At 45.5% G+C, this 26,683-nt stretch overlaps 1 protein-coding gene across 3 annotated transcripts in view; it reads right to left on the reverse strand.

Moving 5' to 3' along the window:
- FAM169B (family with sequence similarity 169 member B) overlaps nt 736-26,683 on the reverse strand; it is a 98,130-nt gene continuing 72,182 nt past the window's right edge. For 2 of the 3 annotated variants that reach the window (XM_005659772.3, XM_021098324.1), the window contains exons 6-9: nt 12,827-13,009; nt 9,603-9,734; nt 4,931-5,025; nt 736-3,655 (exon numbers count right to left, since the gene is read on the reverse strand). In XM_005659772.3, the coding sequence (XP_005659829.1) occupies nt 3,479-3,655; nt 4,931-5,025; nt 9,603-9,734; nt 12,827-13,009 (587 nt within the window). In that variant the 3' untranslated portion in view covers nt 736-3,478. Of the gene's footprint in view, nt 3,656-4,025; nt 5,026-9,602; nt 9,735-12,826; nt 13,010-26,683 lie in introns of those variants that run through there. The other variant, XM_021098326.1, reaches the window with a different exon arrangement.

Consider the following 26,683-nt stretch of genomic DNA (forward strand, 5'->3'; position numbering starts at 1 on the left):
TACCTCTATAGAGAGAAAGCAGATTCGTGGTGCCTATGCCGGGGTGGGGGGGCGGGGGGTGTGGAGAGAGAGATGGCTGAGGGGTACAGGGTTTCTTTTTGAGGTGCTGATTATGGTGGTGGTTGCACAAATCTGTAAACACACTAGAAACCATGGAATTATATACTTTAAGTGAAATAAATTTTATGGATTGTAAATTATATCTCTTCAGAGCTATTATACAGTAACAGGCAAGAACATGAAGGATCTGAATAGTAAGTTCAGCAAAGGTGATTTAATAAAACAACACGCCATGCACACAGCCTCACAGACACTCCTATGCAAGTCCATCACATGGAAAGGACCCTGCACACAGCCCCACGCCCACAGGGCCGGGCCCTGCCACACAGGGTCTGCTCTGAGCTCCAACATGTTTCCCTCTAAAACCAAGCGGTTATCATACATCCTTAAATGAACTGCCTCAACACATCAGTTTTTCGGGAGTATCTTTCGTGGCTCAGCGGTTAGCAAACTCCACTAGGATCCATGAGGGTGTGGGTTCGATCCCTGGCCTCATTCAGTGGGTTAAGGATCCAGCATTGCCATGAGCTGTGGTGTGAGTCACAGATGGAGCTCAGATCCCAAGTTACTGTGGCTGTAGTGTAGCTCCAATTAGAACCCTAGCCTGGGAACTTCCATATACCGCGGGTGCAGCAAAACAAAACAAAAAACAAACAAAAAAGACATTAGTTTTTCTTTCTTGGCAGGATTCTTTTATTGAACAATAACTTCATCAAACCCCTGAGGCATTTAGATCCGTCCACTTCCACGTAAACACAAAGCACCAATGATTTATCTCAAACAGGAAAATGTTCACAGCTCACATCTAAAGGTTACATCTCATATCACATTCCTCCCCACCCCCCACCCACCACCACCCCAACCTGGCTCCATGTGTAAGGTTGGGCCTCCTTCCCAGAGAACCTACATGCACTGGGACAGCATGAGTCTCCATGTGGGGCTCTAAACTCTCTTTCTATTCAATTGGGCATGTCTCTCTTTTTAAAAGGTGTAACGGAGACAAATGCACTGAAAGACTCCAGGAGAGACCCTTCCTAAGAACAGCTACCTTGAACCCAGGGTCCATGCCTCACTTATCTGTACATGCCCTGTGCCCAGCAAAGGGCTTGGCCCTGAGCAAGCACACAATGTGTGTTGTACAACAGGATGGATGGATGGATGGATGGATGGATGGATGGATGGATGGATGGAAAGACAAGTGGGTGGATAGGTAAATGGGTGGACAGATGGAGGAAGAGAGAGAATGGTAGAAATGGATGGGTGGGTGAGTAGATGGACAGATGGATGGATGGACAGATGAGATGAGTGGAGAGATGTAGAGAGAGAAAAAGAGGGACAGGGAGATGGACAAGTGGATGGTTGGATGGATGGATAAGTAAAGAGATAACAGAGGTCCTGCCACACATGCCCTCAGACTACCAGGGCAGCAGCAGGGGAGTATCTTGCCAGCGCTTGGCACTGGTGGTCTCCTCCCCATTCCAAGGCTCCAGAACCAGCTTCACCATATCCCTAAAATCTAAAACTGTCTTTCCATCCACCTCTCCAGAGCCTAGCAGCAGAGGAACAGAAGGCAGATGTCACTCTCTCTCCTAAGGTGACCTGTGACCATCCATCCCTCCCCCCAGTTACTAGGGGCCAGCTCTGCACTGGGGACACAAGAGGCAACTAAGCAGACCCAAGCTGAACCTGGTGGAGGCCGTGGAGTCCCAGCAAGTGACTGGTACCTGGAGGCCACCTGGGAAGGCCACCTGAAGCAGTGGTGGTCAGGAAGGGATCTGAGCCAAGACCAGACATATGAGCAAGAACGAACCTGACATGCGTGCAGGTGTGTGTGCACACATGTGTGTGCAGGAGGGAGGGGGAAAAGGTACACACCCTGGCAGACCCTGATGTGTCAGGATGGGGAAGCCTGGTGGCTGGGGGCCAGAAGGCAAAGCAGGCATGCCCAGAGGTTGGAGCAGAGTCAGCAGGCCCTCTGTGACCAGCCCTGAAGGCTCCAAAGACGGTGTTAAGCCACAGAAGGAGCAGGGGTACCTTCAGCGATACAATCAGATGTGCATTCCCCCCAGACATTAGGGCTGACACTTGGGTTGCTTGCCCCAAGATGACCTGACCGGATTGCCTGGAAAGAAGCCTACTGACCAAAGGGGAGGCTGAGCCGACTACACACAGCGTCTACCCCAACCTCCGGGAGATGGGCTCTGGGGCCTCACGAAGAGGGCTGCACTGGACTTTCCCATGAAGGGCCAGCAGCACTGGCCACTTCCAGCCTCTCCCGTACTCAGTGGCGTCTGGAGGGGAGAGTCCCTGGCTCAGCTCCAGAACCCCAACAGCGGCCGAGCACCTGCCCCTAGCAGAGCTGTGTAGGTTTGTAGAAAGTGGAGGCCACTGTCACATGCAGGCCCAGTAGTTAGCTTCATGGTCACCTTTATTAGTGCAGGCCTGTCCCCTGAAGGCACCAATATTCCAGCAGGACCATCAGCCCAAAACCCCCTCTGGTGGCTTCCCTTGTGAATTAGATGCTAGTTGATGCTGGCGTTTGCCTGGAGCTGCCCTGAGGCCTCCCATGTGTCAGCCAGACAGGAGCCAGAGGCCCAGGGTGGGCAGCCAGCAGCCTGGCCCTCCCTCAGGGAGCTTCCCACGGCACTGATGCTTCTCCACAAAGGAAGTGTATGTCCTTAGAAACCCATCTGGTATCTGGGGTCTCGCTTGTAGGGCCAGGTTGTGGTGGGCAAACCCAGGAGGGATTTTCTGCTACGTGGACAGGACTAGGCCTGGCTTCACTTCCTTGTGCTAAAGAGGCATCTTCATGTGGTTCCAGTGTAGTTTTTTGTTTGTTTGTTTGTTTGTTTTTTTGGTCTTTTTGTCCTTTTAGGGCCATACCATGGTATACAGAAGTTCCCAGGCTAAGGGCTGAAGAGGAGCTGCAGCTGCCAGCCTACACCACAGCCACAGCAACACAGGATTTGAGCCGCGTCTGTGACCTGCACCACAGCTCACGGCAACGCTGGGTCCTTAACCCACTGAGAGAGGCCTCATGGATGCTAGTTGGGTTCATTAACCACTGAGCCATGATGGGAACTCCTCCAGTGCAGTCTTGACAAATCCAACCCTGAGTAATAGAAACTGTATTAGGTTTAAGGAATGGGCTTCTGAAATCTGAGCTTGGGAAAGTGATTCCCAGCATGTTGGGATTACATGAACTACTGTCTCAGAATTCCCATTGCCTGAGCCCACACATCCAGGCTGAGGTAGAGAGGGTGGTCTGTGCAGTCATTTGCTCCTTCAAGGACACGGCAAGGACAGAGGCCAGCTCCAGGCCACAGGAGCGTGGAGTGACAGGCAGCTCTCGAACCCACATCCCTGTGGGTCCAGGTGGGCTCTCAACAGACTCAGCTGGGCCTCTGCGAGTCAGGGGTTAGGAGCTGGGCCGCGTGTGCTTTTGCCAAGACCCCCCGGGCAGCCCAGCGTCCTCCGCTGTCCTCTTAGCTTCCATTCCTTCCAGCTCAGCCCAGCGGGCTCTCTTGAGCCACCCCACAGCTTCTTTCCTGGCACTATCTCCATCATTCTCCAGTTCTTCTCCACTGATCCTCTCCTGAAATCAGAGAAGAAGCAACAAAACATTCCAATGAACATTGCAGGGGCCCTCTGGGGGTCCTGGGCTGGCTGGGCACTGCTCTGTGAGCTCAGTGTCAGAGCAGGTAAGCCAGCTTCAAACACCAGGCCAGCCATGGGGACTCTGTGCTTTGTATGTAAGATGCTCCAAGTGCAGATTTGCTGATGGGAACACATCTGCTGGTAGGAAGTGAAGGCTCGGCTGGGGGAGATACAAGAAGGAACACAGCCAAGGGGCACTACTTTAAACATTGCAAAGTGTAGGCTTCCCTGGATGCATGCCCATGGGCGTCAGGCCACCCTGTCTCCCCCCCCCCCCCCCCCCCCCCCCCCGGCTTCCCCTAGTGGCCTTCAAGGCTTAAAAGGAGAGTCAGAGGTTAGCGCACACACTTGGTTTGGTGGCCTGATAGGGTCATAAGTCAGCCTGCCTTTTCTCTGCGACCCAAGGAACGTGAAAGCCGCCCTCTGCCAGATGGCTACAACTGACCTCAGACACCAGGCAGCTTTTCTAAGATGATCCAGCACTTTCTGGGACATCTTATGCCTTTGATGTTGAGCCTCCTACTCCAGAATCATCTCCAAGATAAGCAGTATCCCCCACAAAGTGCAACTGTTAAGCTTTGCAGCTTAATACCACGGGCGATTCTTTAGGGATTCACGAGCCCAGGCCCTTCCGTGCCAGAGAACGGATGTCATTGCAATTGCCTTGTGCAGACAAAGGTCTGGCTTGGCCTCAGGAAAACACCTGTGGAGTCATATTACTTCAAAACCTTCTAAAATACTGAGTGACAACAGGCCACCAAGAAATATGCAGCAGACATCCTTTCCCGTGATTCTCCCCTGCCATTGCTCTGAGGCATCCTGTATCCTAAAACCCAATTCCATTTTCTAGCCTCTGGGCTTGAGGGGCGGGGGAGGCAAGAAAGCCAAATTTGTCCACACATTTGTTCTGCTTTGAAGATGCTGGCCCATCCCAGAATTTGAAATGCAGATTTTTCAGTGTTTCCTCCACAAGGAAGTTACGGCCGATTCCCATGTGTTCTCCATTTAGTTCTGGCTTCTTTGGAGCTTGTCTAGCTGGGGGAAAAGGACCATGAAAAGCCTAACAGAAGCAGCCTTTCCTCCCACCACAGCTCAGAGGATCTCAGTGTACATCACAGGCCACTGGCTGGGGGGTGCCCAGAGCAGAGACGTTCAGGAAGCTACCCTGGATGACGCAGTGACCAGTCCTAGAGGGCCATGTCCATCATCATACCTGGTCGTCTTCTCCAATAGTGGACCGTCTGGGTCCATCGTCTTGAGAAGTCTGCCCATGACTGGTCACATCCTCCGTGGGATTTTCCAGATGAACTACCATCCCCAAACAAGAGAGGGATGGGCGAACAGGGTGGCTCCCAAGGGAGCGGAAAATCAAAAGATTAGTAAGACACTGCGGGCCCTTCCAAAAGCATGGAGCCCACTCATTCCTTTGACCTTGACCCTGACACCTGCTACATGCCCCCCGAGGACAGGAATACCTGCCAGGTGTTGGGAGACATGAAGTAGTCATTCCACTCAAGCATTTCTGAGCTGGAATTTTCATCTATTTTCCAATAATTCAGGCATTAAATTAAGTCGGGTTTCCCATTCTATTCCTCTTTGCTCACTGGAATTCCTACTTGTAAGAGACGCCATAATCATGCCTTAATTCAGCCTCCCTCCTCCTCCTCCTATCCTATCAGTACCAGCTTGGAAGGGGGTGACTTTCTTATCCTACTGTGCACCTTTGCATACCCCCAAATCCATATGTGGAGCATGGTAGGGGAAGGTTCAGAGAAGGTTTACCTTAGGATAAAATATATAGTTTTCCATTTGAGCTGCAAATATGAAGGAAACACATTTTTCAAATAAAAAAATAATTGTATTACGTGTTTCCTATATAAACGAGTATCTGAAGTTTATTTCCAGACCTTATAAAGGAGCCAAATTTGGTTTGGCAAAATTTAACTGTGAGCACTTAAAAATACCAGCCCTCTTTAGTCCTCTCTGATACATAAATTTTTGTTTGTTTGTTTGTTTGTTTGTTTGTTTTACAGCTTCACCTGTGGCATATGGAAGTTCCAGGGCCAGGGGTTGAACTTGAGCTGCAGCTGAGGCCTATGCTACAGCCATGGCAACACTGGATCCAATTTGCATCTGAAAACTACACCACCACTTGCAGCAATGCTGGATCCTTAACCCACTGAGCGAGGCCAATGATCAAACTCGCATCCTCATGAACACTATGTTGGGTTCTTAACCCACTGAGCCACAGTGAGAACTCCTGATACATAAAAGATTTTATATAAAACAGGAGCAGTTGCCTATGTGCTTTCCTTCACAAAAATGTAAGCTCATAAATGAGCTGCTGCAGACACTTAGGCAGCCTTATTCACTCCTATAGCCCTGTCATCTGCATAGCAACCGATTTTGAGAAATGCTCTATTAATAATAATCAATTGAATAAATAAATGAATGAATGAATACCTGATGAACAAATGAGAAAATGAATGAGAATGAGGCAGATAATCCATTATCAATTTTCCTCCTTTCCTAATATGTAAAACTATGCTTTTATATGCGATGGACAAAAGCATTCTAATAGCTCTCAAATGTTCACTTGCATTTTTTCCCTATATAATGAAGGTACAATATTAAAAAAAAAAAATGAACCCACCAATTTGGACTCAAAAGGATAAGAATCTGAGAAGCAGCCACATAGGTAAGTCAAAGCTAAGAATTACCATCCAGCACTGCAGTGGAAGAGAATGGCCACAGGAGGGAGCCATACAACCTGTCGAAGAGCAGTATCAGATCAAAAACCCACAGAGTGCGGTGGTTCTGTTCTTGGCGCTTTCCAGCATAGCTCACCATCATAAACTTGCTCTTGCTACTAGGCTACATAATGTCCAACTCTCTGAAATAAGTTAGAGCTGCAATCGGCTAAGCATTAGGCTTTGAGAAAAATGATACCCCTTCCTTAGCCCAAATAGTTCACCTCTTTTTATGTACAGCCCTCTAGCTTTAAAAACTAAATGTAAATAGAAGAAAAGTATTTTCCCTATGGATGACAACTGAATCTATTAAAAATTCACCTGGACAGAAAGGAAAATATAATCTAAAAATGAAAAAAATAATGTTTAAATCTGTGTGCAATTACCTCCTGCCTCCAGCAACATTTTTGTAGTTAAAAAAAAAAAAAATCGACGGTTGACATATTCAATTACATCTCCTCCAGGGAAGAAACTTAAACATGTGTAGGCTAACAGGGAAGTCACGTCAGACAGAATTATGATCCTATTGGTCAAGTACGTTTCAAAGGCTTCAAATATAACTGAGTGTAGAGAGAAAAAAATGTTCCCACAAACTCCTTCTCTCCAAAGGTCTGAATAACCCTATAAATATTTTCAGGGCCTTTATAAGCCACAGATGTTATCAACAGTCAGGACTGTGCAAGCTTTAAAAGCCCTAGTCCACAAATGACACCACTTCAAAAATAGATTTTAAAACATGTGGAAAGAGAAGTTAATTTCCCGCTGGAATGTTGTAGAATGTTATAAAATGCCCTTGCCTTCCTTAGAATGTAAAAATCAACTGGCCCCACCAGGCTTCTTGTTTAGAGTTCTATTTCTGCGGCCCATGAAATTGTAGGAAACCTCCTAGATAACGCCAGAGATGAAGGGTCAAAAGATAGAGCTTGCAAAATACAAGTCAAGAAAGCAACTCTAAGAATAACTGATTAATTAAAAACTAAAAGTTAAGTGACCTAGTGAGATCTTCTCCAGGGACGAGAAGATCCCAGAATCTGTACTGTTTGGTGATCAGTGGGGAAATCCAATGGGCTAACATTGGCTGATTTCCACAAGTAGAGAAAAGACTAAAAACTGAGAAACTGCAGAGCATCTGGGCTAATCTGTGATTGTATCTACAGCCCGCACTCGCCAACCTGGGAGAAAACCTGAAATGTCAGCACTAACTGACAAAATTGTTACAAGATGAAGCTGCTTGGCTGAAAAGCTTCCTGAGCGAATTAAAATCCTGACTGCTGGCCCTGGGGGAGACAGGAGGTGTGGGTGAAAACTGGGAACTAGCCCATGATTTATACAGGGAGTGAAACGACCACAACTTAGAAAAAAAAATTATAGACTTTTTAGTAATCTAATTATATCCCTAATTATAATGATGACCCTTCTTCCTTCAAGGGACTCAGGCACGCTTCTGGAAACTTCTCTGTGAAAGTGGCCTCATTTGCCACCTTAAGGAGAGAGTTGGTGCATCTCAGAGTGACTTAAAGTGACAGGTCTAGCGTCTGAATTCTAGCTCATTTCCTCTGACCAGACCACACCAACTCTCAGCTCTTGAAATAACCCCCAGTGGAATTCTCCTCAGAGGAAGCCATCTTCCTAATTAATGCAAAAACGTCCTCCCCTGCAAGCCCCCTCCAGCCCGTGCAATTTCCACATGATTTCTACATTCTGGTAGACAAGCCCTTTTTTTTTTTTTTTTTAAACCTCATTCCCAGCCAAGGAACTGCAACATCCAAGCCACCAAGGCCAGGCCACGTGGGGGCTGCAGGCTTATTTGGGAAGTCCATCGATAAACTCACATGGCTGGCCAGCCAAGCACCCGGGATCTGGGCCGGCTTCCCTGCATTTCTAACTCTCAACGCCACAGGGCAAGTCACTTAACTGCCTCATTAGGATCACAGTCTCAGCCCTGCCAATGGCCTCCTTCGTGGGTGCCCAGTCACCCCATTAATATCTGTAAATATCCATTAAGCCTCCTGGCTGAAAGGCACCAGAGGAGCAAAGCCTATCACTATTATCATCAATAAATTCACAGGCACTGTTCCTTGTCACCACCTAAGGGGAATCAGCTTGCCACCTGGAGAGAAAGTTGGCATCTCAGCTGCCCACCTGGTCCCTAATGAGCCACCTGCAGCCTCGGAAGTGGCAGGAGACCCTACAGGGACCTCAGGGGCCAGGGGCTGGGAATGAAAGTGAGGCTTTCATTGTGGCCAGTTAATTGACACAGGCTCCCTTTCACCTGCAGTCTAGAGGGCTCCACGCCCCCACCCCTCCCCATCACCCTCCAGCAGCAGCTGCGAGGGGCCTCAGCAGGCCTCACTCAGGGAAGGTGGAAAGATCACTGCCAGAAAGCAGCATGGAGATCCCAAGATGCTCGTACCTGCCTCCCTGGGCACCCCTCTGGCTACTTGAGGTCTTCCTATCCCTGCCTGAGACCCACCAAGTGGGCACAGACACCATCCGTCAAAAACCCACCGCCAACTCACTGAAGGTTGTGTGTGTGTGTGTGTGTGTGTGTGTGTGTGTGTGTGTGTGTGTCTGGAACAGGGGCTGCATATGCAATAGCGCACCCACAGGCCTGGGCTGCCTGCCATCAAACAGGGCAAGGACAGGGCAGGCCCCTCACCAACAGCCAACTGGGCGCTGCCTACCCTGGGGGGAGACCTACCCCAAAGGACAGGGGACCAAGCTCGCTCTTCCAGCAAACCCTTGTGTGTCTTAGCATTTTTACCAGATGCACACACTGCCTATTAGAAACAATTGTTTCAAGGGACCTTCTGTAAGAGGTCCTCTTATGTGCTTCAGGGATCCTTTCTGATTGTAAACAGGGAACCCTCAGTGCCAGGGAGTTTCTGATTTGGCTCGCCTGGAGGAGATCTATTTGAGAAAGAGTATCTGGAGGTGTGGGTCATTAGGAAGGGAGGGGGAAGGAGGTCAGGATGCCGCCCTCCCCCCACCCCCATTCCCACTCCCTCTGTTCCTGCAGTAGCAACAATCAGAACGTCCGCCTGGCCTGACTGGACCCGCACCAGTGAATCTATGCTTCCATTACTGACGCTAGAAATAACCAGACCAAAGAGCACATTTTTCACCCGGACTCACAATCTGGACGTCTTGACTGTTGAAGCTGAACCTTCAGCCAGATGTTGCCACGCTGGCCCCAGGCTCCTGGGGGCTCCACCTCCCACAGGCGCCCCCGATCCTCTGGATGGGCTGCCAGGAGCTTCCTGCAGACTGAGGGGAAGAAGTTGCATGGGGTCAGGGAGGCAGCCCAGCCCTGGGGCACACAGGCCCTCTTTTGCATCCCCGGACATGCCACTGCTGTCCTTCCTGCAGCCCAATCTGGCCCATGCCCAGCTCTGCCCCTGCTATATGCAAACCCCTCTGCCATCATCCACACACACCTGTCTCCCACTTTTATCCACCCCTGAGGGCCTTAAACAAGACATTTATTGTCTCACAGTGGTGGGGGGTTGGGGGGAGCTGGAATTCCAAGGTCAGGGTGTCAGCAGGCTTGCTTTCTCCTGAGACCTCTCTCCTTCTTACTGTGTCTTCACACCTTCTCCCTTTTGTACATCTCTGTCCTAATCTCTTCTTCCTGGAACCTGCTCTTACCAATCCCACTGGGTCAGGGCTCCACTGTATGACCTCATTAATCTTAATCACCTACTTTGAAGCCCCATCTCCACATTAAGTCACATTGGGGGTTACAATAGAAGGGACCCAATTCAGCCCATGACATCACCCCACCAAGTCCTCTCCTCCAGCGATGTCCGCCCTCTGAGCCTCCAGAGCCCTCTTCTCCCTCAGAAACTTCCAGCTCATCCACACACGCCTCAATTCCAGAATGCCCTCAAGATGCTTATGCCACGTTCATACGGCGAGCATTCCACACAGAAGGACCCCAAACTCAGCCGACTGGGAAGTGGCTCCTGGTCCTGGAAGTGCTGGGGGATCCATTAGGCCCAGGACAAGAACGCAGACGGAAACCCACAGAACATGATGCTCCGTACTCAAAAGGTATAAGCCAAGCTAGCCGTGTGCTAGAGAGAATGTTCTGCTCCCCTATCTTGACAAATATAACTTCCTAACCACAGGGAAAGCCAGCTTCAAATTTAGAATTCTTGGACTCCTTGGAGTTTTGCATCAGAATGTGGCGATGCCAAGAGAACTGGCCCCCAGCCGGCAGCCCGCCCGCCTCCCCACCCACGCAACTCCCCACGCGCTGCAAGGAGCCTGCGCATGCAAATGTGGACACCATGCCTGCGTTCCACCTACAGCCCATCAGTGGCTATCCTGGGACCTAAGGATGTGCAAACTAGTAGCATGATCTGCCCTTAGGGGCACAGATCCAGGGACAGAGTCCACTCGGGCCCTTGGCAGCCCCTGGCAGGAATCCTGGGGTCCTGGTAGCCTGAGCTGGTTTAGGAGTGGCCAGGATCCAGACGAGAACATCCTCTTGGGCTCTCTCCTCTTGGAGAGAGGTGCAGCTTCAAGAGGATGCTAAAGCCTGGGGCTCTGGGCAGGAGGACCTCCTGTCCATTTGAAGGGCAGGACTGTATTGGATGAGAACTGGTCAGTGAAGCTGCAGTAGCCACACCTGGCCAGGTCTTGAGGCTCCAGTTGCTGCTTTGTGTGCATACTGCCTGCTCACTCACAAACCCAGGCACAGGCAGGGTGATACAGAAGCTGGAGGTCCAATACCTTCAGCTGGGCAGCTGAGCCCCCGAGGATGATTCAGAATCAGTACCTTCAGATCTTCTTGCTCTGCCAGGGGGAGACACAAGCCCTCATAAGGGTCTCTGCCACACTGGTCTGAGGCCAACACACTCGAACGAAGGTCTCAGAGTTGAAGTGAGAATGAGAGGAGAGAAAGACAGCATGTAGAGTGTGGACAGAGGACCAGTGCCGGGGTTCCAGAACTTTCCAACAAACCAGCACAGCAAGCCCTTTGCAGAAATTCAAGAGCTTCAAGAGTTTCATGAGACATGAAGAGTTTGAAAATACAGAGAAATGACTAAACCCACTGGAGGAAAATATGTTTTCTCCTGCTTTTCTTATGACTTCAGAGCAACAGAAGTTTCCTTGCCTTTCCCAGCTTTTCTCTCCTATCTGTTGTTCTCACACCATAAGGACACTGGAAACTCAACAGTAAGGATCCAAAAGCATCTGTGTGACAAGAAATGAGACGGGGCCAGTGTAGGGTGGAAGTGCTTGATGGGGGACCAGTGGATCCTGGGAGATGCTCCCCAGATTCTTCTACTTTTTGCTGACCTGGAGTGAGACATCTAACATCAGAGCTTTCTGAACTTCCTTTGGCAAAGATTTATCTTCGAGAATGAGGAAGGGGATTATGATAGTTCACATTATGTCAGCTTGAGTGGGCCAGGGGGTATCCAGACATTTGGTCAAACATTATGCTGGGTGTGTCTATGAGGGTGTTTTGGGATGAGATTAATGTTGGAATCCATAGACTGAGTAAAGCAGATTGCCCTCCCCAGTGTGGGTGGGCCTCACCCAATCAGTTGAAGGCCTGACTTTAAAACAAAAAGTAAGTCTGACCCACCCACAAGCAAGAGGGAGCTTCTTTTGCTTGACTGACTGAGCTGGGACATTCATCTTTTCCTGTCTTGGGACTCGAACTGAAACACTAGCTTTTCTTGGGTCTCAAGCTTGTTGGCATAGGGACTGGAACCACAAAGTCAGTGGTCTTGAGTCTCCAGCTTGCTGACTGTAGATCTTAGTGTATCTCAGTGTCCCCATTGTCTGAGCCACATCCTTATGATACATCTCTCCTCTCTATACACATATACACCCTATTGGCTCCATTCCTCTGGGGCACCCTGACTAATGCTGAGACTCAGTAAGACGGGAATGGATGGGGGAGCCATCTTTGGCAGTAAGAGCCACACAGGTGCCCAGTGTTCAGTCCACCCAGAGCCTGTCTCCCCTTCTGTTCCTGGACTGTGGCTCGTGCTGGAAGGGCTCAGTGGTGAACTATAACCTTCAGGAAACAGCAGAGGTCCTCCTTTGAGGCCTGGGCATCATGGCAGAAGTTTCCTGGATTCTTCTCTCTAATGCTGTGCTGATTTGTTTTTTATTATTTCTAAACTCACTCATTTCTCAGGCTGGGAAAGGTCAGCCCCTTGTGATCAAGCTTAAAGTCTCGTTGGTACTGGAGATTTCTCAGAAGGAAGCAAAAAACCCACAGATGTGTCATGATGCTGGGAGCTCCAGGGGGCCTCCCGGCCCCAGAGTCACCTGAAATGCACATGAGTTAGCCGTCACCACTCCTCAAGCACCGCTCCCTGACCCAATGGATTTACCTTGGTACATGGCAGGGGAGATGGGCCAGCTGATGCCCAGGGCCTCATCCTCTCGGAAGGTCTGGCAGAAGTCCTGCAGCATGGCCAGGCCCAGACCCTGGCGGCGGTGGCTCCTCCTGACGAACACAGTGTCAAAGACAGGCAGCAGGTAGCATGCACTTGTGCCATCGCCACACAGGCTGCCTGTGGGGAAAGCAAGAGACACACACTGTCTCCTGGGCTGGACTCCCACTTGGTCAGCTCACTGGTACCACCTGGAAGCAGGGCCAGCCTCACAAACTAGACCACTGAAGACAGAACAGCAGATGGTTCCAGACCCCCAGCTCTCCAACTGACTGGCCAGCCCACGTGTTAAGTGCTGTGAGCATTGCCACTAGTCTAACCCTAACCCTATTGTCCTGAACTGAAAAGTAAACCTGGGTGACTGAGCAGGGCAAGACTGTCATGCATCCAGACTCCTCAGACCCTCCCCTCACTGCGTACAGTTCAGAGACACCCCCCCCCCACCAAAGCCAAAGAGGAGCATCTGGGCAACATCAAAGTTCACCCTGAACTCAGGGATGGGGACTCTCCAGCTCACCATGTCCAATTACAATAAAGTACATTTACCCCAAAGAGACTAAGTCCTGTTTCTCATAAAACATCAATGACCCTGGTACAGCAGAGCAAGAGAGACAATAGCCGGTACCCTTTTCACTATTCCACCCTGAACTGAACTTTACTGTAAGCAGTGCAGTTGCTGTTTCTACAATAGGAACTTGGCCTTGCAGTCAATCACCTCTATTGTCACCCGAGCTAGGAAAATGCCACATGGACCTGACTATATCACTTTCCTCAGGTCCCAACTGCACAAGTGCCCTAGATGCCCTAGACGCCCTGCAGTCCCAGACAAAAAAACATGTCCTATATACAGCTCCTACTGGAAGAGGTGGTATCTGCGCCTGCCAAGATTCAGAAGGTAATTTCCCAAACAAACAAACAAAAAATGATTCCAAATCTAATTAGCCAGGCTGAAATGCAAAGTCACATGCTGCTGTAGTGAACTATTTGCAAAAATGACCACAGTTATTCCCCTTCCTATTTCCACATACTTTTGTGTGTGATTTTGAAGTTCTCCCCATTAAGAGATGGGGTCTCTTTCCTCTCCCCTTCCAACCAGCTGGCCTGGTGACTCACTTAGAGCAAAAAACAAGGCTGGCAAGAGCACACCTGTTCTGAGCCTAGGCCTCATGGGGTCCGGGGCCCCTCCTTTGCTACTTAGATCCCTACCGCTCACCATAAGAACAAACCTGGGCTAGTCTGCCACCATGAGAAAAACATGGCTCAGGCACCTCCCATAGTCACAGCTGACATCTAGCTGGTCCTAAGAGTGAGGGGGACAGGTAACCGCAGATACACAGGCCAGCCCAGCTGAGAGCACAAAACCATCCAGCTGAGCCTTGATGAAATCACCAACCAAAAGAATGGTGAGCTAAATCAATAACTGGTTTTGTGCCCAAAACGAATGAAAAAAATAATCTACAATCAGCAAGCATGGTAATCTATGACTGACTTGAGATGGTTAATTGTAAAGCATTTAGGCTTCACCCTCAATGAGCCTGAAATGACAGCACCAACTGGGTTGGAATTATATAACTTTCAACTTTTACAGACAGTAAGAGCAATGTTCCCTAAATAGTGAAATCCTCCAAAGCTAAGAAAGTTTAAAATTAAATAAAGATACAATTCCACTCACAGCAGCATTAAAAAGAAGTAAATGTTCAGGAATACATTTAAAAAAAGAAGCACAAGCCTTAATTACTGAAACCCACAAAACATTCTAAGGGAAATTAAAGAGGATCTAAATAAATGAAGAGAAATTCCATGTTCATGGATTGGATGGCTCAATACTGTTAAGTTGGCAATTCTTCCCAAACTAATTTATAATTTCAATGCTGGTGCTATCAAAATCCCAGCAGGCTTTTTCTGTGGAATTTGATAAGACGATAGTAAATTTCACATGAAATGTAATGTCTCCATGATAAGCAAAACTGCTTTTGAAAAAAAGAGAAGCACAAAGTTGGAGGTTTAACACCATCCAATTTAATACTTCTTATACAATTAAGGTAATCAAACAGTGTGATAGTGGTATAAGGATGGGCATAGAGATCAAAGGAGCAGAACTGAGAGTCCAGATGTGAACTATTACACTATGAATCTCTACAGAATGCCATGAGAACTCAATGGGGAGAAAGACAGTCTTTTCAGCAAACAGTGGTAGAATGACTGGACATCCATAAGCCAAAAATTAATTAACTAGTTAATTAATTTAAAAATGAACAAATGAATGAATGAAATGGACAGAAAAGAAGCCAGCATTAGTATTTTTTTTTAATGAACCTGGACCCTTACCTCACATCATATAAAAATATAACTCAAGATGGATCTAGAGTTAAAATGATAATGGAGTTCCCATCATTGGCGCAGTGGTTAACAAATCCGACTAGGAGCCATGAGGTTGCGGGTTCGATCCCTGTCCTGGCTCAGTGGGTTAAGGATCCGGTGTTGCCATGAGCTGTGGTGTAGGTCGCAGATGTGGCTCCAATCCCGTGTTGCTGTGGCTCTGGCATAGGCCGGCAGCTACAGCTCCAATTGGGAACCTCCATATGCCGCAGGAGCAGCCCTAGAAAAGGCAAAGAGACAAAAGAAAAAAAAAAGAGTTAAAATGATAAAGCTCTTAGAAGACAATCTCACAGAACTAGAACAAACAATCCAAAAATTTATATGGAACCACAAGAGACCCAGAATTGCCAAAGCAATTCTGAGAAACAAAAACCAAGCAGGAGGCAAAACTCTTCCAGACTTCAAGCAATATTACAGAGCCACAGCCATCAAAACAGTTTAATACTGGTACCAAAACAGACATACAGACCAATGGAACAGAATAGGGAACCCAGAAATAAACCCTAACACCTATGGTCAAATAATTTTTGACAAAGGAGGCAAGAACATAAAACAGGAAAAAGAAAGTCTGTTCAGCAAGAATTGCTGGGAAACCTGGACAGCTGCATGCAAAGCAATCAAACTAGAACACACCCTCACACCATGCATGAAAATAAACTCAAAATGGCTTAAAGACTTAAATACAAGACAAGACACCATCAAACTCCTGGAAGAGAACAGAGGCAAAACATTCTCTGACATCAACGTTATGAATATTTTCTCAGGTCAATCTCCCAAAGCAACAGAAATAAAAACAAAAGTAAACCAATAGAACCTAATCAAACTGACAAGCTTTTGCACAGCAAAGGAAACCAAAAAGAAAACAAAAAGACAACTCACAGAATGGGGAGAAAATAGTTTCAAATGATGCAACGGACAAGGGCTTAATCTCTAGAATATACAAGCAACTTATACAACTCAACATCAAAAAAGCCAACAACCCAGTGGAAAAATGGGCAAAAGACCTGAATAGACATTTCTCCAAGGAAGATATTCAGCTGGCCAACAAGCGCATGAAAAAATGCTCAACATCCCTGATTATTAAAGAAATGCGAATCAAAACTACCACGAGATACCACCTCACACCAGTCAGAATGGCCATCATTAATAAGTCCACAAATAACAAGTGCTAGAGGGGTTGTGGAGAAAAGAGAATCCTCCTGCACTGTTGGTGGGAATGTAAGCTGGTACAGCCACCATGGAGAACAGTATGGAGGTACCTTAGAAATCTATACTTAGAACTACCCTATGACCCAGCAATCCCACTGTTGGGCATATATCCAGACAAAACTTCCCTTGAGAAAGACACATGCACCTACATGTTCATTGCAGCACTACTCACAACAGCCAAGACATGGAAACAACCCAAATGTCCATGGACAGATGACTGGATTAGGAAGATGTGGTGTATATATATATATATATACACAATGGAATACTACTCAGCCATAAAAAAGAACGACATAATGCCATTTGCAGCAACATGGATGGAATTAGAGACTCTCAAACTGAATGAAGTAAGTCATAAAAAGAAAGACAAATACCATATGATATCACTTATATTTGGAATCTAAGATACAGCACAAATGAACCTTTCCACAGAAAGGAAAGTCATAGACATAGAGAACAGACTTGTGGTTGTCAAAAGGGAGGGGGAGGGAGTAGGAGGGACTGAGAATTTGGGATTAATAGATGCAAACTATTGCCTTTGGAATGGATAAGGAATGGGATCCTGCTGTATAGCACAGGGAACTCTCTGGTCACTTGTGATGGAGCATGATAATGTGAGAAAAAAGAATGTATACATGTATGTGTGACTGGGTCACCTTGCTGTGCAGCAGGAAATTGACAGAACACTATAAATCAGCTATAATGGAAAAAATAAAAATCATTATTAAAAAAAAAATCCAAACACACACACTACACACACAAAGAAGACAACCTTCATAACTTGGGTTAGGCAAAGAGTTCTTAGCTTCAACATCAACTGACACAACCAATTGGCAAATCTGACTTCAACAAAATTAACTTTTGTACTTCAAAAGACACCACTTAGAAAATAAAAATTCAAGCCACAGGCCACAAGAAAATGTTTGAAAATCACATTTCTGATCAAAAACATATCCAGACTATATAAAGAACTCTTACAATTCAACAAAAAGAAAATAAACAACCAATTAAAAATGGACAAATGATCTAAATAGACATTTCTTCAAAGAAGACATACAAACAGTTCATAATCAATGAAAAGATACTCAACATCTTTAGTCATTTAAAAATGCTAATTAAAACCATAATGAAATGCCACTTTTGACCTACAAAAATGTCTAAAAGACAAGCAAGTGCTGACAAGACATGGAGAAATGGAGCCCTCACATACTGCTGCTGGGAATATATAATGGTACAGAAACTTTGTCAAATAATTTGGCAGTTTCTTAAAAATTTAAAACATATGGTTATCAAATTACCCACCAATTCCACTCCTAGGAACCCACCCAAGAGAAATGAAAACATGTCCATATAAAGACATGTATGTGTGTTTACATGAGCATTATTTCTAATTGTCCCAAACTGGAATTGATACTGGTAAATGCATAAACAAAATGTGGTATAGCCATACCCATGGAACATTACTCAGCAATAAAAAGGAATGCAATACTAATATATGCTACAATTTGGATGAACCTCAAAAAATACCAAACTAAGTGAAAGAAGCCAGATGCAGAAGACCGCATACTATATCTTTCCATTTACATGAAATGTCCAAGAAAGGCAAATTGATGGAGACAGAGAGCAGATCAGTGGTCGTCTACAGCCAGGATGGAAAGAGATTAACACCAAACAGGCAACTTTGGGGGGTGACGGAAACATCCAACATCTGGATTGTGGTGATAGTTATGCAACTCTCTATTTATTTTATTTTTTGTCTTTTTGCCTTTTCTTGAGCTGCTCCCACAGCATAAGGAGGTTCCCAGGCTAGGGGTCTAATCAGAGCTGTAGCCGCCGGCCTATGCCAGAGCCACAGCAACATGGGATACGAGCTGCGTCTGCGACCCACACCACAGCTCACAGCAACACCAGATTCTTAACCCACTGAGCAAGGCCAGGCATTGAACCCACAACCTCATAGTTCCTAGTCGGATTTGTTAACCACTGAGCCACAGTGGGAACTCCTATGTAACTCTCTAAATCTGCTAAAAATCATTGAATGGTACACTTAAAATTGGTACCTTTTATGGGACATAAAATTATACTACAATAAAATTGATTTTAAAATTTACAGTGAATTGTATTAAATTGTATTAGACAGATACAGTTAAGTAAGGAAAGAGAAAAACCATAACTTTACTGAGGAGGAAGAGGGCAGACACCCATCTGAGTGACTGGAGTAAACATCACTGATAGCAATGTTGGCATCTGTACCCCCCACATCTGATGTTCCCCAAACCCATAACCCTGTCTAATCATGAGAAAATACCAGACAAACCTAAATTAAGGGGGTATTCCATAAATCTCCTGCATGGTACTCCTCAAAAGTCTTCAAGTCATGAAGGACAAGGAAAACCAAGAAACAGTCACAAATTGGTAGAGGAGGCTAAGAAAACCAAAAGACAACCAAGTGTCCTGGATCAGACCTTACAAGAAAAGGACACTGCTGGAAAATCAATGAAGGTTAATGTCTCAGTTTTGACCCCTGAATCATGGCTATATAAGATGTTAACATTAGTGCAAGGTGAGTGAAGGGTACAGCAGGAACTCTTGGTCCTACCTTGGCAACTCTTCTGTAAAACTAAAATTATCCCCATATACAAAATCTGGAGTGGGGGCAGGAGGATCAAAACATTCCACCAGTTCTTCCTTTTAAAGGCTAATTGTACCTTCAGGCTGGTTGAGTAAGACCCATCTCAATTCCCAAAGCCAACCAACTGGCTTTGTAATAAGAATATGAATTAATTGTAGTAAGAATATCAGAGCCTGATTGTGAACAGGGCTCAGACAGTAAGCTGGTTACATGCAAATGGACTCTGAACTCGTAACCAGAACATAAAATCTGAGGAAACCATGCTGCAAAGCAGAGCAGTTGGTAGGAATCCTAGCCATGATTTTATCCATTCTACCCATTTTACAGACATGGTATCTGACAGGGGCAAGAAAGGCGAAAAACACAGGACTTGGTTCCCTTTTGTCAGTAACGACTGCCCAGCTGCCTCTTATCAGCTCATGGGGAGTCTGTTGATACCATAGCAAAGACATTAAAGGGAAAGAGACAAGAAGGATAGAAATTCATTAAATAGAAAACAAAGATACAACATAAAGGATTTTTTTAAAATTCTGGAGTTGCTACAGCAGGAAAGAAGACACAATTCTTGAAGCACACTAGGAATTAAAATAGAGATATCACTACAGATGTGGCAGAAATTTAAAAGATAAGAGACTACTAACTGTAGGCCAATAGATACGAAAACAGATGAAAAGAACACATTTCTACGATAATACAACCCACCAAAACTGACTCATGGAAAAAGAGAAAAACTAAACTATCCTATGAGCATGGAAACATGAACTCAGTAGTTTAAACCCACCCCACACTGAACACATCAGGTCAGGTGTCTTTAGAGATAAGTTCTGCCAACTTTCCCAGGAAAGCCTTCCAGAGCCCAGAAAATGGGAGAATATTCTTCAACTCAGTCTATGATCCCAGTGTAATCTTTGCAGGGAAAAAGATAACAAATATAGGAAAATTAAGTAAATAACAGTAATTTGTGAACATAAGACAAAAAACTTAAATCAACAGTATCAAACCAAATTCAAGAGGGTAAACAAAGTTACTTTAGATCAGCGTAAGGAGCACGTTTCTCTGCTCACATCCCAGGCTGTTCTGGAAAAGTTGCACAAGATCATTAAGACATCCAGGGGGCAGAACTAACACCACACAGAGTAAGAGGGCTTTACCATCAGAACCTGGGGGGACCTGAAGAAGGAACCTCTGTGAGGACAAGAAGCCCATTCTATGAGGACAAGAAGAAGCCCACCAAGAGTAAGGAGGGGACGCCAGCAGACTGTCCTCTTAGCAATATGCGCCCAACAGAACAAAGATGAAGACGGTTACTCTAGGAAGAAAGGAGTGACTTCTTGGAAAACCTAGGACAGAATTCACAGATGGTACACCATGGGGAAGTGACAGTAGCAAACAGCCAGGAAGTGGTGGAGAAACTGTATTTGCTTCAAAAAAAAAATCTATCAGGAAGGAAGAAGCTATAAAAGGCAAGTGGCAAGACAAATGCCATTGCGTATTCCCACTGCCTGGCTGTTTAGACACTCAAAACCTGGGCACCAGGAGAGTTACGGTGTGGGTCCCCAGAGCGCAAAACAGCCAAGTGCTCGGCCAAAGGTAACCCAGCTCTCTGCACAATTCCTTTTGCAAAGCTGCATTTGCACAGCTGCAAAGCACCCGTCCAGATTTGTCCTGCTAATTCCCAAACAAGGTATGCTGACCATAGCTGCTGCAGACACATGGCTCTGTGGAGCATTTTAAGAATTGCAGCACTATTCACAACAGCAAAGACAGACGAATGAATTAAGAAGATGAGGTACCTATGGAACGCTACTCAGCCGTAAAAAAGAATGAAATAATGCCATTTGCAGCAACATGAATGCAACTAGAGATTTTCATACTAAGGGGAGTAAGTCAGAAAGAGAAAGACAAAACACCATATAATATCACTTACATGTGGAATCTAAAATATGACACAAATGAACTTATCTACAGAATAGAAACAGATCACGGACATGGAGAGCAGATTTATGGTTGCCAAGGGGGAAGGAGAGGGAGTAGAATAGACAGGGAGTTTGAGATTAGTAGATGTAAATGATTATATTTAGAATGACTAAGCAATGAAGTCCTACTATACAGTATCCAGTCAGTATATGTAACTGGGTCACTTTGCTGTACAGCAGAAATTGGCATAACATTATAAATCAACTACAATTAAAAAAAAAAGAATCACTGCCCTAAAAATCCAAATTCAGATCAAGTGCACCGCTGCTGGTCTGAGAGATTAAGGGCAAACTATAAAGTTATTTGGGAAACTCCTAAACCATGGAAACCCAAAGCAGAAATAGCTAAAAGTATCAATTTCTGCTAACCCTTAGCACTATCTTTTTGTGATAATCACACTGCCTGTCTGTCATGAGCCCACATCACAGTTAAAGCCAGACTCCCTGGGCCCCTGGGGGCAGCTAAGCGTCTACTGAGGACCTCAGGAAATTGTCTGGATGTTCCTGCACCCTGCCCACCATGGAGCATTGCTAATATCAACCTTGATAAAATTGTTTTCTTTAAGGGATGAGGCATTTAAAAACTGTATTCTCTAGAACTGGGGCTGGCAAACTTTTTCTGTACGGGCCAGACAGAAAACACTTTAGGCTTTGGGGGCAACCACTCACCCCTGTAACTGTAGTGCAAAACCACCCCTGGATAAGACTAATGCATGAGGTTATGTTCCAATAAAATTCTATTCCATATGCCATGCGTGAGGCCATAAAAAAATAAATACGGAGTTCCCATTGTGGCTCAGTGGGTTAAGGACCTGACATAATCTCCTCAAGGATGTGGGGTCAATTCCCCACCTGGCTCAGTAGATCAAGGATTCAGTGTTGCCGCAAGCTACAGTGTAGGTTGCAGATGCCGCTTGGATCCTGTGTTGCTGTAGCTGTGGCACAGGCCTTCAGCTACAGCTCCAATTTAATCCCTTGCCTAGGAACTTTCATATGTTGCAGGTGTGGCCCTAAAAAGAAAAAAAAAGGTTCATTTGTTTCTCTATATTTGACCATTATAAGAGGGATTTACTTATAAGGAATTTATTTTTAATAAGTATATTTATTTATAATATATTTTATATATTTAATTATAAAATTAGATTCATTTTTTAAGTATTGAAGAAAATCTTCTTTTCTTAAAGGAAATAACCTTGGCCAAGTTGGGTTTATCCCAGGGAGTTTGACATAAAATCTGTATCTGTAATTCACCACACTTATAAATTACAGGAAAAAGAATTGCCTCAGTTCAACATAATGCTTGACCCTGCACATAATCCAGTCCATACCACACACAACAGACAAAAATGTAAAGCAAAAGAAACTACCACTGAGAATGGAGTGGAGTTCCCATTTGACCCCTAGCCCGGGAATCTCCATATGCTGTGGGAACGGCCCTAAAAAGCAAAAAAGAAAGAAAGGAAGGAAGGAAGGAAGGAAGGAAGGAAGAGAAAGAAAGAAAGAAAGAAAGAAAGAAAGAAAGAAAGAAAGAAAGAAAAAGAAAGAAAGAAAGAAAGAAAGAAAGAAAGAAAGAAAGAAAGAAAGAAAGAAAGAAAGAAAGAAAGAAAAAGAAAGAAAGAAAGAAAGAAAGAAAGAAAGAAAGAAAGAAAGAAAGAAAGAAAAACCTACCGCTGAGAATGCATGCCTTAGGTGAGTGGGTCTCAGACTCTAGAATCAAACATGGGAATCACCTGCAGGGCTGGTTGGAACATAGACTGCTGGATGGCACTCCTGTGCCAGAGGTCTGGGGCACAGCTCAAGAACCCCCATGGCCCATAACAGGCCAGCAGCACAGACAACATTCCATCCATTACGCCTTATTCCTTGTGTATCAAGGGAGGGCTTCCTGGTGGTCTTGACTGGAAGTATTCCAGCCCAGGCTGAGACTTTATAAACCGAATCCTTCCATGGATTACTATGGGTGTCTGCTCAGCCACATTCTTCTCTAACACTGCCCCAGACAGAGCCCCAGTTAAAGAGCTGAGGCTTGATGACCATATCTGAACCATAAAAACCTACCCACCGGGAGTTCCCGTCGTGGCGCAGTGGTTAACGAATCCGACTAGGAACCATGAGGTTGCGGGTTCGGTTCCTGCCCTTGCTCAGTGGGTTAACGATCCGGCGTTACCGTGAGCTGTGATGTAGGTTGCAGATGCGGCTCGGATCCCGAGTTGCTGTGGCTCTGGCGTAGGCCGGTGGCTACAGCTCCGATTCAACCCCTAGCCTGGGAACCTCCATATGCCGTGGGAGCGGCCCAAGAAATAGCAACGACAATAACAACAACAACAACAACAACAACAAAGACAAAAAGACAAAAAACCTACCCACCAAGGTGGGCCTACAATCCACAAGAAATCCATCCACAGGGCCAGCTGGACCAACCTGATTCTTTCAAAAGGCTTCAAGTCAAGTGAGACTAGTACTTATAATAGGTCCTATTATACCTTTAAGGCAGTATAGGTATTGCTGGGTGAGCATCATAGCAAACAATACTCACGGTTATGAGGAAGCAGAAAACAAAATGAGCAAAGGAAGCTGGTTTGCAAAGATGAGAATGGAGCAGCTGGAGCATAAGAAGCTGGGCTGTACCTCATGAACGACCCCTGCACCCTTCCAAAACCCCGTCTTGCAAGCCCTTCATTCCCTTGCAACAGCAACCCCCTTTCTCATTGGGCAGCAGAGTTGGTACCCAAACTCACACCACTCTCCCACTGCTCCACTTCTGCTGCTTACATTTCCACTAAAGTCCAGAAGATGGCATTACGGTCCCCTGCTTGATAGAACAACAGGGCAGGAGGGGCCTGTGGCACAGAGTGCAGAGTGCCTGGGGGAGGGGAGAGCAGAAGGCTCTGTGACCAGCAGAGCAGCTGAGACCACTTCAAGGCATTACAGCCATCTCACAGGTCACAGACTTGTCTGGATTGCAAATCACTTAACTGAATACTTTCAAGTGCCGCTCCTGTTTTCTGGTTTGCATTAGTGTTGGACTTTCAGGAATCTGAAAGGCAAAGCTGTTCTTTTTAGATTTTTACACAAAAGCAAAATACTTATTAGCTCTGCCTTGAATTGGTCGACTCTCCACTTACCAGTCCAGTGTTTTCTTCTCTTGAATGCTGAGCCTTGCGGACTAACGGTTGGAGAGTAAAAATTAAAGTAAACCACCATTAATTTTAATTATCTAGGGAGAATTGCAGCATGAAATAATGAAACGACTGAAGTGTCAATATTTTGTAAAAAAAAAAAGGCAATTATAGAACCATCAAATGAAGGGAGAAACTCAAGCCAGCCCTTTAACAAATGTCCCCAAAAAGAGGTCTACCTGAAAAGATCTCATTCATGCTATCCCAAGGAAGCCACTTGTTTCAAAACCAAACACTCTCCTCATACTAAAGAGCACAAAGTCTTTTCAGACACACTGATGTGAATGAGTCACAAAAGCATCACACTAAGTGAAAAAGGCAGTCTCACAAGCCTACCCACTGTATGGTTCCACTGCACAACAGCCTAGAAAACAAAACTACAGGAGGGTCCTGTCGTGGCACAGTTGAAATGAATCCCACTTGGAACCATGAGATTGCAGGTTCAGTCCCTGGCCTCGCTCAGTGGGTTAAGGATCCAGTATTGCCGTGAGCTGTGGTGTAGGTCACAGACACGGCTCAGATCTGGCATTGCTGTGGCTCTGGTGTAGACCAGTGGCTACAGCTCCAATTGGACCCCTAGCCTGGGAACCTGCGTGTGCCACATGTGTGGCCCTAAAAAGCAAAAGACAAAACTACAGTAATAGAGAATAGATCAGTAGCTGCCAGGAGGCTAAGGGGGGGGGGGGGGAAGGCTAGAACAAGAAGGTTTTTTTGTGGGGAGGGGAAATTACTCTATATTTTAACTATGCCTGTAATTATAAAAACCACAGAACTGTAAAGCAAAAAAAAAAAAGTGGGGGTCAATTTTACTAGCTGATCATTTTTTAAATGACTTAAAGTCACACACAAACAAAAGTGAATGTGCTTAGAATCAATGAACACACTTAAATAGGTGCAACCTGCCCCCTGTGATGCAATTCATGCAATGAAGCTGCACGTTTTCTTTTCCTCACAGAATGAAATTATAAACTGCAGCCCAGCTGAAACAAAATTAACAGATATTCTGAATCATGTGGATCCAAACTAATGAAAAGAAATTGTACTGCAGCAAAGTTGGGAAACATATTGCATGCTATGCCAACAGTACTGCATGATGCTGCTGTGATAAGTACCAAAGACATTGCCACAATTGAAGAAGCATCATCAGCCTCCTTGAACTTTTGAACTATAAACTCCTGCTATGGTCAATTAAACCACATGCACTCATGAGTGATTTTTCACAAATCTATGCGTTAAAAAAAAAATTGTAAAATATATTCACTACCTAAATGTGCTTAATTTTCCTGCACATTTCTAATATCAACCATTTTTTAAAATTCATCAAAGAAAAACCCTCTCTCAACTTAAAGAAAGGGATGGGAAAGAAAGGAATAAAATTTTATGATTCATATCTGAACAGAGTCCCTCTCAGATAATGGTGGTAGAATGAACTGGTCATGCAGAGGCCCCTATATAATAATTATTTTTAAAATAAATTTTAAAAATCACTTCAGATACCATAAGGCACTCAAAAGCACATAGAAGCCAGAGGAAATTTTAATTTCAGAAAATTGCCAATGGAATAGGAAAAATCTATGAGTTTGTACAGTTTCCTGGCTATAGGGTATAACTCAACCCCCAAGGATATAGAAAATATAGGTGGGAAAAACTGCAGCCTTACCAGCTAAAGGTATCAGAGATCAGATTTCAGGACTAGGAAAGTAGCTGGAAACATAGAAGGGAAGTGGTAACATGGGAACCACAGAATGAATGAAATCCTAATGCAGAGCAACTGCCCAAATCCCTGACTATAAATAATCTACACATGAGTGAAGGCGACCCCAGGGGACCCAACAAACAGAAGTCTGAAACCAGAGAGATACCCACCCTTGACAGAAGGAAACACACAGGATCAGATCTGTGAATTTAATGCTTTTCTTGATCAAGGACCCTTCTCAACTTGGGCAGCTCAAATGGCAGAAAACTGAAGCCAAATGGGTTGGATGGGTGAGGGTACAAGTCCCAAACCAGCAGCAGCAAGGAAACCACAGGCGTCAGCAACATCCATGCCCAAATCTCTGTCTGACCACCAACTTTGCAGGCACAGGGAGGACTGCTACAGAGCCAGGCTAACACAGCAGCCATGAGACACTTTACCAATGGTATTAGCAGTTACATATGAAAGGAAACTAAGTTTGTGGTGTGAATCCAGGTTAGCTGAATACCTCCCAGATCAAAAATCCTCAAAAAAAAAAAAAAAAAAAACCCACACATTAAAAAATTAGGTGAGTTCCCATTGTGGCTCAGTGGGTTATAAACCCGACTAGTATCCATGAAGATGAGGGTTCAATCCCTGGCCTTGCTCAGTGGGTTAAGGATCCGGCATTGCCATGAGCTGTGGTGTAGGTCACAGACATGGCTGGGATCTCATGTTGCTGTG

Source organism: Sus scrofa, chromosome 1, assembly GCF_000003025.6.
Source record: "Sus scrofa isolate TJ Tabasco breed Duroc chromosome 1, Sscrofa11.1, whole genome shotgun sequence".
In the NCBI taxonomy this organism is placed as follows: Eukaryota; Metazoa; Chordata; class Mammalia; order Artiodactyla; family Suidae; genus Sus; species Sus scrofa.